Source organism: Mustela putorius, unplaced genomic scaffold (genome assembly GCF_011764305.1).
Source record: "Mustela putorius furo isolate JIRA1106 unplaced genomic scaffold, ASM1176430v1.1 tig00000095_pilon_pilon_pilon, whole genome shotgun sequence".
NCBI lineage: Eukaryota > Metazoa > Chordata > Mammalia > Carnivora > Mustelidae > Mustela > Mustela putorius.
Window position 1 is genome coordinate 30,717,128 of NW_025421280.1, and position 12,209 is coordinate 30,729,336.

The window sequence follows — 12,209 nt, forward strand, 5'->3', positions numbered from 1 at the left end:
GGAGAGATAACAACTCCCTACCCTTCCATTCTCTCCAATAATAAAGACATTATATCATTTTATTATATGCTTTGTACACAACAAAGATCTGATACTCAAAAGTCACCTTCATGATTATTCTGTTTTTCAAGTTTATTGAATGTCACTGGATTAAAAAAGTGAGTCCATTGAGAACCCTTTGAGGTAACATGGAAAGACTGGAAGGACATGTATATTTGCACAAAATTTGTGACATCCTGGACAGAATTCCAAACTTGCTGGTGAGTCATCCTGTGGTTATGAGGATAATATATAATGGATGATACTGATGCTATTTGTTCACTGCCCCTTTTGAGGTTACATAGCAAAATTTCAAATGGTGGGAGATATTTTGTTTAGAGAAAAGGAAGGAATCATATTTGTATTCCACACTGGAAATTTTCAACAAGAAACCAGAAAATAGTTTAATAAAAACAGTCTTTCATCATAATAAATACACCTTATAAATGGACCCTGATATTCAATAATTCAATAGGTAGAGGAAGTGTGAGAAAGAAATATTTTGCATAACAATAAATGTATACTTTAATATTTTGCTTCATCATCCTTAAAGTTTGACTCTAGACCATATTATGTCAATCCGTTTTTTCCATATTTGTCTTCCTGTGTAGATTCCACTTGGAGACATGTATTTTATTATCATTTATTTTGCCAGTGTCTATGGCAGGCATGGTGGCAACATGCTTTGTAACAACAGGATCCTAGTGTATAGAAAAATCCCCATGATCAGCTGTAACATTCAATATGTCAGAAGTCTGCATTCTCAGGAACAGCAGTTAATGTAGTGATATACAAAGGAATGATGGTCACAAAAGGGAACTACAGTCTCAGATATTTCTGTTATAAACTTATATAAATGGCCAAGAATACATTTTCAATAGGAGTAGTCAGTCAATCAAAAGAAAAAATACTCACTATGATATATTTTATTTGCGAAGAATTGTTCATAACAATCCATGTGGTCATTTGAAATAATTGAGAATATCAAAAAATTTCACATCCACAGTTAGTAAAAATATTAAGAAAGTAGGAAAACGATGAAGGGAAAATCTCTTGGGTATCAGAGATACATAAAGTTTAATAAAGTGAGTGATATAAGTACACAGAGGTCAAAATTTAAAAAAAAAATAGAAATTCCAGATAAAAATAAAAGAGGTATGTTCTACTTAAATAATCAGATCAAAATATCTCAACATTTGGCACAGTCATTGAGGTTTGCAATTATGGGCACTTATTCAACTCCAGGATGATTGTCCCTTTTAGAGCTGTCATCCTAGAGAATCTCATCAAAGCCTTCTTTATGTCTTTGTTCCTCAGGCTGTAGATGAAGGGGTTCAGCATGGGTGTGACCACTGCATACATCACTGAGGCTATTGCAATTGAGTAGGGGCTCTGGGTAGCAGCAGAACTAAAGTACGCTCCTAGGCTCGTAAGATAAAATAAGGAGACAACTGATATGTGAGATGCGCAAGTGGAAAATGCTTTATACTTGCCCTGAGCTGAGGATATTTCACATATAGAAGAGACAATCTTAGAGTAAGAGTAAAGGATCCCAAGAAAGGAACCACCACCCAGCAACATAGCTGCAAAATACATTACCATGTTATTGAGAAAGGTGTCAGAAGAAGCAAGTTGTATCATTTGATTGAGTTCACAGAAAAAATGGGGGATTTCGACCTCTGTACAGAAAGACAGCTGCAACACCATGGAAGTGTGTAACAGGGAATGCAAGACACTGATGATCCAGGACACCAGAAACAGCAGTCCACAGAGCAGGGGGTTCATGATGACCATGTAGTGAAGGGGGTGACAGATGGCCACAAAGCGGTCATAAGCCATCATACTCAAGAGAAGGACATCCAACACAGCAAAGAGTGTGAAAAAGTACATCTGAGTAATGCAGTCTGCATATGTTATGACTTGGCTCTTAGTCTGAATATTCCATAGCATCTTGGGGATGGTAGTGGTGGTGAAACAGATATCTACAAAGGACAGGTTGGTAAGGAAGAAGTACATGGGGGTGTGGAGGTGAGAGTCGGAACCAACAGCCAGGATGAGGAGCAGGTTTCCAAACACAGTGATCAGGTACATGGAGAGGAAAAGCCCAAATATGAGGGGCTGCTGTTCTGGCTCTTTTGAAAATCCCAGAAGAAGAAATGCTGAAATTTGTGTATCATTGACTGGCTCCATATGGTGGAGGTGACTACTAGCACAGAGGAACAGAACATAAATAATTTTGACACAAATGGGTATTGCTCACATTGTGGAAATATTACAACATATATTTTCTAATCAGAAGCTAATTTCAATGTTTTGTGAATAGGTTTGGACCTCTTGAAGAGATACCTGTTTCCTCTCTGAATAGAAGTTTCCATCCTGACATCAGATGTTCTCCAAAGATCAAGAATTGTACAGCTTGAATAAGAAATTATTTCATGCATTTGAGGAATATATAGTATCAGCCATGTTTCCAGCATTTCCTAGTCATAAAGTAGAAGATGCTAAAAAACTAAAGTCCTTAGAATTCAATGATGCTGATAGGATAAAAGCAGATATAAATATTAAATAATACTGGGATGAGGACAGATAAGAACACAGAAGCAGTCTAAGGAGTGAGTGGATGGGTGTTAGGTTAGGTGTTCAGTCAAGACTGGCTAAGAAGGTAACATCTGAATGGAGACAGCATGGAAGAGAGGGTGGATGACTGGAGGTCTTCCTGGAAGAGGAAACAGCTGGTGCAAAGCCCCTGAGGAAGTGCTTCTGTCAAAAACTCAAGGGTCAGAAGGGAGCCAGCGTTTTGAGGGGAAAGAAAATGAGGGAGAGTGATGAGAAGTGGTAGCAGTGAATTTCAAAGACTCATGTGGCCTCATCGCTGCTTAAATTTCAAGACACGGGGACTTCCTCATCCACACTATGTACCTCTTGGACTTCATCAACCTGTTTGTAATAGCATCCTGTCAACTGATCACACCCCTCCTTAGTACCATCTGTTTATTGAGTTTGGCATGTGGATTAAAAGTGTCACCTTGAAGTAGCAGAATCCATATATCCCTGTTCTGAGGACCATTCTCACTCCTCAAGGTGCCCCCACACATGTGCACACACATACACACACACACACAAACACACACACACAGTCACATACACACAACTGCATACCATATCCTCCCAATGGGTATTACCTCTATGTCCTTCTCTTCTCCCCCAAGTCTGCCCCAACACACTGTTTAGGATATGAAGGCATTCACATCAAATTACCTTTCCATAAGAAATGTAGAAATAGTACTCAGAAATTCCTATTCATGGCTTCCCAAGAACAACTCATCTTGGGGCACCACTTTTGACGGCTAATTTCTGACATGTTTATAAAGGAACAAAAAAAAATGTGTTCAATAAACAGACTGAAAGAGAGGGTCAGGGAGAGAGGGACATAAATAAATTGATATAAAGAGAAAAAAATAAAATAAGAAAAAAACGGGGAGGGAGTAAAACTATAAGAGATGGAAAGGTTAGGGGAGCAAACCATAAGAGACTGTTAATTTTAGGACACAAACTGAGGGTTGCAGGGGGGCAGGGGGATGGTGGGGTGGGGTAACATGGTGATTGGTCTTAAAGAAGACCCTTGATATAATGATCACTGTGTGTTACATGTAATTGATGAATCACTAAATTCTACCTCAGAAACTAATTATAAAATATATGTTAATTAAAATAAATTTAAAAACAAATATATTAATGTAAATGAAATTAAAAAATAAAATTAAATGGGCTAAATGCCCCAATAAAGAGGCAGAGGGTATCAGAATGGATGATAAAACAAAACCCATCAATATGCTGTCTACAAGAAACTCATTTTAGACCCAAGACATCTTCAGATTTAAAGTGGGGTGCGGAAAAAAATTTAACATGCTAAAGGACATTAAAAGAAAGCTGGGGTGGCAATCCTTATATCAGACCAATTAGATTTTAAGCCGAACACTATAATAAGAGATAAGGAAGGACACTATACCATACTCAAAGGGTCTGTCCAACAAGAAGATCTAACAATTTTAAATACCTATGCCCCTAATGTGCAAGCAGCCAACTATATAAACCAATTACTAGCAAAAATCAAAGGAACACATCAAAAATAATACAATAGTAGGGGACTTGAACACTCCCCTCACTAAAATGGAAAGATCATCCAAGCAAAAGATCAAAAGGGAAATAAAGGCCTTAAATGACACACTGGACCAAAAGGACATCACAGATATATACAGAATATTTCATCCCAAAGCAACAGAATACACATTCTTCTCTAGTTCACATGGAACATTCTTTAAAAGAGATCACACCCTGAGTCATACTTCAGGTCTCAACCAGTATCAAAATATTGGGATCATTCCCTGCAAATTTTCAGACCACAATGCTCTGAAGCTAGAACTCAATCACAAGAGGAAAAGTGAAAAGAACCCAAATACATGGAGACTAAACAGCATCCTTCTAAAGAATGAATAGGTCAACCAGAAAATTACAGAAGAATTGAAAAAAAAATCATGGAAACAAATAATAATGAAAACACAATGGTTCAAAATCTCTGGGACATAGAAAAGGCAGTCCTGAAAATAAAATATATAGTGATACAAGACTTTCTCAAGAAACAAGAAAGGTCTCAAATACACAACCTTACCCTACACCTAAAGGAAATGGAGAAAGAACAAAAGAAAGCCTAAACCCAGCTAGAAAAGAGAAATCATAAAGATCAGAGCAGAAATCAATGAAATAGAAACCAAAAGAACAATAGAACAAATCAACAAAACCAGGAGCTGATTCTTTGAAAGAATCAATAACATTGATAAGCCTCTGGCCAGACTTATCAAAAAGAAAAGAGAAAGGACCCAAATAAATAAAATCATGAATGCAAGAGGAGAGATCACAACCAACATGAAAAAAAAAAAAACAATTCTAAGAACATATTATGAGCAACACTATGCCACAACTGAACCAGGAAGAAATAGAAAACCTGAACATACCCATAACCAGTAAGGAGATTGAAACAGTCATCAAAAATCTCCAAACGAAAGCCGAGGGACAGCCGGCTTCCTGGGGGAATTCTACCAAATATTTAAAGAATTAATTCCCATTCTCCTGAAACTGTTCCGAAACTCGAAATGGAAGGAAAACTTCTGAACTCATTTTATGAGGCCAGCAACACCTTGATCCCAAAACCAGACAAGGATCCCACCAAATAAAGAGAATTACAGACCAATATCCTTGATGAACACAGATGTGAAAATTCTCACCAAAATACTAGCCAATAGGATTCAACAGTACATTAAAAGGATCATTCACCACGACCAAGTGGAATTTATTCCAAGGCTGCAAGGTTGGTTCAACATCCGCAAATCAACCAATGTGATATAATACATTAATAAGAGAAAGAACAAGAAACATATGATACTCGTAATAGATGCTGAAAAAGCATTTGACAAAGTACAGCATCCCTTGCTGATCAAAACTCTTCAAACTGTAGGGATAGAGGGCACATACCTATATATCATCAAATCCAGCTATGAAAAACACACCACAAATATTCTCAATGGAGAAAAACTGAAAGATTTTCTACTAGGATCAGGAACACAACAAGGATGTCCATTATCACCACTGCTATTCAATAATAGTACTAGAAGTTCTAGCCTCAGCAATCAGACAACAAAAAGAAATTAAAGTCATCCAAATTGGCAAATAATAAGTCAAACTACACTCTTTGCAGGTAATATGATACTTTATGTGGAAAACCCAAAGACTCCACTCCAAGTCTGCTAGAACTTGTACAAGAATTCAGTAAAGTGTCAGGATATAAAATCAATGCACAGAAATCAGTTTCATTTCTTTACACCAACAACAAGACAGAAGAAAGAGAAATTAAGGAGTCCATCTCATTTACAACTGCACCCCAAACCATAAGATACCTAGGAATAAACCTAACCAAAGAGGAAAAGAATCTATACTCAGAAAACTATAAAATACTCATGAAAGAAATTGAGGAAGACAAAAAGAAATGGAAAAATGGTTCATGCTCATGGATTGGAAGAACAAATATTGTGAAAATGTCTATGCTCCACAAATAAGTGAAACCATATAATAATTGACTCTCTCTGCTTGACTTATTTCACTGAGCATAATCTCTTCCAGTCCCATCCATGTTGTTACAACAGTTGGGTATTCAACCTTTCTGATGGAGGCATAATACTACATAGTGTATATGGACCACATCTTCCTTATCCATTCGTCGGTAGAAGGGCGTCTTGGTTCTTTCCATAGTTTGGCAACTGTGGACATTGTTGCTATAAACATTGGGGTACAGATGGCCCTTCTTTTCACGACATCTGTATCTTTGGGGTAAATACCCAGGAATGCAATTGCAGGATCACAGGAAAGTTCTATTTTTAATTTCTTGAGGAATCTCCACGCTGTTCTCCAAAGAGGCTGAAACAACTTACATTCCCACCAACATTGGAAGAGGGTTCCCCTTTCTCCACATCCTCTCCAACACATGTTGTTTCCTGTTTTGTTAATTTTGGCCATTCTAACTGGTGTAAAGTGATATCTCAATGTGGCTTTAATTTGAATCTCCCTGAGGGCTATGATGATGAACATGTTTTCATGTGTCTGATAGCTATTTGTATGTCTTGATTGGAGAAGTTTCTGTTCATATCTTCTTCCCATTTTTTGATATGTTTGCCTGTTTCATGTGTGTTGAGTTTGAGGAGTTTTTGATAGACCCTGGATATCAACCTTTTGTCTGTACATTTGCAAATATCTTCTCCCATTCCGTGGGTTGCCTCTTTGTTTTCTTGACTGTTTCCTTTGCTGTGCAGAAGCTTTTGATTTTGATGAAGTGCCAAAAGTTCATCGTCGCTTTTGTTTCCTTTGCCTTTGGAGACATATCTTGAAAGAAGTTGCTGTGGCTGATATCAAAGAGATTACTGCCTATGTACTCCTCTACAAGTCTAGATGGATTCCTGTCTCATGTTGAGGTCATTTATCCATTTTGAGTTTATCTTTTGTACGGTGTAAGAGAATGGTCGAGTTTCATTCTTCTACATATAGCTGTCCAGTTTTCCCAGCACCATTTATTGAAGAGACTGTCTTTTTTCCACTGTATATTTTTCCTGTTTTGTCGAAGATTAATTGACCATAGAATTGAGGGTCCATATCTGGGCTCTCTACTCTGTTCCTCTGGTCTGTGTCTGTTTTTATGCCAGTACCATGCTGTCTTGGTGATCACAGCTTTGTAATAAAGCTTGAAATCAGGTAACGTGATGCCCCCAGTTGTTTTTTTTTTTTTTTCAATATTTCCTGAGCGATTCGGGGTCCCTTCTGATTCCATACAAATTTTTGTATTATTTGCTCCAACTCTTTGAAGAATACCAGTGGAATTTTTATTAGAATGGCATTAAAATTATAGATTTCTCTAGGCAGTATAGACATTTTAACAATGTTTATTCTTCCAATCCAAGAGCATGGAATGGTCTTCCATCTTTTTGTGACTTCTTCAATTTCTTTCATGAGTGTTCTGTAGTTCCTCGAGTACAGATCCTTTACCTCTTTGGTTAGGTTTCTTCCAAGGTATCTTATGGTTCTTGGTGCTATAGTAAATGGAATCGATTCTCTAATGTGACTTTCTGTATTTTCATTGTTAGTGTATAAGAAAGCCACTGACTTCTGCACACTGACTTTGTATCCTGTCACGTTGATGAATTGCTGTATGAGATCTAGTAGTTTGAGGGTGGAGTCTTTTGGCTTTTCCATATAAAGAATCATGTCATCTGTGAATAGAGAGAGTTTGACTTCTTCATTAGCAATTTGGATACCTTTTATTTCTCTTTGTTGTCTGATTGCTGTTGCTAGGACTTCTAATACTATGTTGAACAAGAGTGGTGAGAGTGGGCATCCTTGTCTTGTTCCTGATCTCAACGGGGAGGACAAGGGGTGTTAGAGAGGAGAAGGGAGTTGGGGTAAATTGGAAGGGGAGATGAATCATGAGAGACTATGGACTCTGAAAAACAATCTGAGGGGTTTGAAGTGGCTGGGGTGTGGGAGGTTGGGGTACCAGGTGGTGGGTATTATAGAGGGCACAGATTGCATGGAGCACTGGGTGTGGTGAAAAAATAATGAAAACTGTTTTTCTGAAAATAAATAATTCAATTTAATAAAAGAAAAGTCTATTCTACCTGAAGCAATCTACACATTTAAAGAAATCCCCATCAATCATCCATCCATTTCTTTCAAATAAATGGAACAAATAATCCTAAAATTTATATGGAACCAGAAAATTGGAATATTGAAATATTGGAATATTGAATAAGAATTATTGAATAAGGAATATTGAAAAAGAAAGCCAAATTTGGTGGCTCACAATTCCGGAATTCAAGCTGTCATCAAGACAGTATGGTACTGGCACAAAACCGATGCATAGATCAATGGAACCAAATAGAGAGCCCAGAAATAGACCTTCAACCCTATGGTCAACTAATCTTCAACAAAGCAGGAAGGAATGTCCAATGGAAAAAAGACAGCCTCTTTAATAAATGGTGTTGGGAAAATTGGACAGCCACATGCAGAAAAATGACATTGGACCACCTCCTTACACCACACACGAAAATAGACTCAAAATGGATGAAGGACCTCCATGTGAGAAAGGAATCCATCAAAATCCTTAAGGAGAACACAGGCAGCAACCTCTTTGACCTCACCCGCAGCTGCAGCAACCTCATCCTAGGAACATCGCCAAAGGCAAGGGAAGCAAGGGCAAAAATGAACTATTGGGATTTCATCAAGATCAAAATCCATTGCACAGCAAGGGAAATATTTAACCAAACCAAAAGACAACTGACAGAATTGGAGAAGATATTTGCAAACGACATATCAGATAAAAGGCTAGTATCCAAAATCTATAAAGAGCTTAGCAAACTCAACACCCAAAGAACAAATAATCCAATCAAGAAATAGATAGAGGACATGAACAGACATTTCTGCAAAGAAGACATCCAGATGGCTAACAGACACATGAAAAAGTGCTCCACATCACTCAGCATCAGGGAAACAGAAATCAAAACCACAATGAGATACCACCTCACACTGGTCAGAATGGCTAAAATTAACAAGTCAGGAAATGACAGATGCTGTTAAGGATGTGGAGAAAGGGGAACCGTCCTACACTGTTGGTGGGAATGCAAGCTGGTGCAACCACTTTGGAAAACAGCATGAAGGATCCTCAAGAAGTTGAAAATAGAGCTACCTTATAACCCAGCAATTGCACTACTGGGTATTTACTCTAAAGATACAAACATAGGGATCTGAAGGGACACGTGCACCTGAATATTTATAGCAGCAATGTCCCCAATAGCCAAACTATGGAAAGAACTTGGATGTCCATGAACAGATGAATGGATAAAGAAGTGGTATATATATATGCAATGGAATGCTATGCAGCCATCAAAAGAAATGAAATCTTGACATTTGTGATGATGTGGATGGAACTAGTGGGTATTATGCTGAGTGAAATAACTAATCAGAGATAGACAAGTATCATATGATCTCCCTGATATGAGGAAGTGGAGATGCAACATGAGGGGTTTGGGGAGTAGGAAAAGAATAAATGAAACAAGATGAGATCAGGAGGGAGACAACCATAAGAGAATTTTAATGTCACAAAACAAACTGAGGTTGGCTGCGGGGAGGGGGCTAGGGAGAGGGTAGTGGGGTTATGGACATTAGGGAGGGTATGTGCTACGGTGAGTGCTATGAAGTGTGTAAACCTGGTGATTCACAGACCTGTACCCCTGGGGTTAATAATACATTATATGTTTATAAAAATTTTAAAAATTAAAAATAAATAAAATGATATAATAAGTTCAGTCATTCTAAGAGAATGTGAGGAAGGAAATCTCGCGTGTTGGTGACATCCAATCCTAGTTTTATCCCATTTATACCCAGAAAAAATAATAAAAACAAAAATGAGAGGCTATGGACTCTGAAAAACAACCTGAGGGTTTTGAAGGGGTGGGGGTGGGAGGTTGGGGGAACCAGGTCGTGGGTATTAGAGAGGGCACAGATTGCATGGAGCACTGGGTGTAGTGCAAAAACAATGAATACTGTTATGCTGAAAATAAATAAAAGGAAAAAAGAGAGATTTTAATTACAAAATAAATAAATAAACAAACAAACAGACAAACAAATAAAAACTCAAAAATAAAAAGACAGGTTGCATGGGGGGGACAAGATGGCGGGGGAGTAGGAGGAGGCGACTTTTCAGCCAGTACCCCATAGTGAGCTGATTACCTACCAAAGAACTCCATTCACCCATGAAATCAGCCTGAGATCAGAAATATACATGTCTGGATCTCTGCAGGGGCAGAAGACGCCAGTGGGCAAGTAAACTGGAATGGGAATGGCGGACTGATATCGGAAGATAAACAAAAGGGGGAGGAAGCCACCAGAGGCGACTGGTTGGAAAGTAATACTCCAATACGAGCGAGAGTGCCCTGCGTCTGGGGACCAGCATTAACTTGGAGACTGGTTGAAAGCACTCCAAAAGAGCAAAGGATTGCGGGGGAAAATTGTGGGAATTGGGGTGGCTAGGGACAGGGGCTTAAGTCCCACGTCCCAGGACAGCCTCCCCCACGCTGAGGCAGGGAGAGTGCGGCGGAGGAACCAGCTCTTGGTCCCTAAGCCGCCAGCATGCCTGAGAATGCATGGGTTCTAGCTCCTATGAGGTGATGGGAGCCAGTCGGCAGAACACGCGAGCCAGCTACAAAGCCCGAGATACGTGCACACACCTCTCATGCTCCCCTGGCCGGTGCTCTTTGACCCGCGCCATTGTTTCAAAGACTAAGCCGCGCACCCCAAACTCTCCCCTGACAGAGGTGTGCAAAAGCCCAGCCTGGTGCTTTTGGACCTGCGCCCTGTTCTCAGTGCCCAAGACGCGCGCGCCAACCCACAGCCACCCCTGAAAGAGGTGCGGGCAAGCCGGGCACTCTTAGACCCAGGAAAACCAGGCACTCCCAGCCCGGGCCAGTGGCATAATCTCAGTGTGTGATTGATGCTTGGAACCTCTCTGGTGGTCAGGAGCTCCCAGACAGCCTCCACTGCCTTGGCCTTGGGTACAAGCAAAAGATCCTGTGCCCCCAGGGCATGCAACTTGGAACCTGCTCTGCCAGCGGCCAAGGGGGAACTTATTTAGGCTCTGCACCCAGACTGAGGCTTCTCTCTGAGAGGGAGATCAGGGTGCAGTTTGTTTTCCTCTAAAACTACAAAATCCATCAAAGGCAGTCAAAGTGAGAGAAAAAAAAAGTGAACAAACATAAAAACCGCCAGAGAACAAAAGCCTGAAAAAAACCAGTTTCCTCAGAGCCCACCCCCTTGGGGGGGTGGAAGGACTTAACTCAGGAAACATCATTGACTGAAACCCACGTGGCAGACCCCTCCCCCAGAAAACAAACCAAGAAAGAAAAAAAAGAGAGAGAGAACAAGAGAACAACCACTACTTCATAGGAAAACATCTATTGTTGACTCGTTCCCACTATTCTGGAACATTTTTTTTTACACATAGGTAATTTTTTTAACCTATTTACCATCACAGCAAGCTGTACAGTACATCAAATTCCACAAAACCCTCTAACCTGAACTTTTTGATACATACACCTATGGGTTTTTTTTTGCATTTTTATTTTTTTGAATTCCTTTTTTTAAAATTTTAGTTTAGTTTAGTCTAGTTTATTCCTTTTTATTTTTATCCTCCAATATTCATATAGAGTTAAACTTCAAAGAAATCCCCTTTCCCCAAATAATACTACCCCCTATAGGTAAACCAATTTTTAATCCCCTTTCTCTTAGGAAAGTTGAGTCCTTTAACAAAGATATCAAGATACATGCAGGAAGAATCAAAACAACCTTCCTCGCACACACTGAGAATTTATAAGAAGTCTCCCATCTTTTTCTTCGACCGTGTTTCTGTGTTTTTGTGTTTGTCCTGATACCATATAAATCTTACACTTGGCGTTCTTTTTGACGAGGTTCTTCCTTTATATACATATATATTTTTTTCTCTTGTCATATAATTTATCAGTCTTTTTGTTTGTCTGTTTTTGTTTGTCTATTTCATACATCTTACCTTGGGGCCCATC

The 12,209-nt window shown here is 39.1% G+C and overlaps 1 protein-coding gene across 1 annotated transcript; it reads right to left on the reverse strand.

Annotated features, from left to right (window-relative positions):
* Nucleotides 1-1,260: 1,260 nt before the first annotated feature.
* On the reverse strand, nt 1,261-2,229 carry LOC101671755 (olfactory receptor-like protein OLF4). The gene has a single exon (XM_004781399.1). The coding sequence runs from the start codon at nt 2,227-2,229 to the stop codon at nt 1,261-1,263; it is 969 nt and encodes a 322-aa protein (XP_004781456.1).
* Nucleotides 2,230-12,209: the final 9,980 nt, after the last annotated feature.

Bases quoted from the DNA above. Each gene is read 5' to 3' on its own strand.
- LOC101671755 (XM_004781399.1), bottom strand. From the start codon at position 2,229: ATGGAGCCAGTCAATGATACACAAATTTCAGCATTTCTTCTTCTGGGA.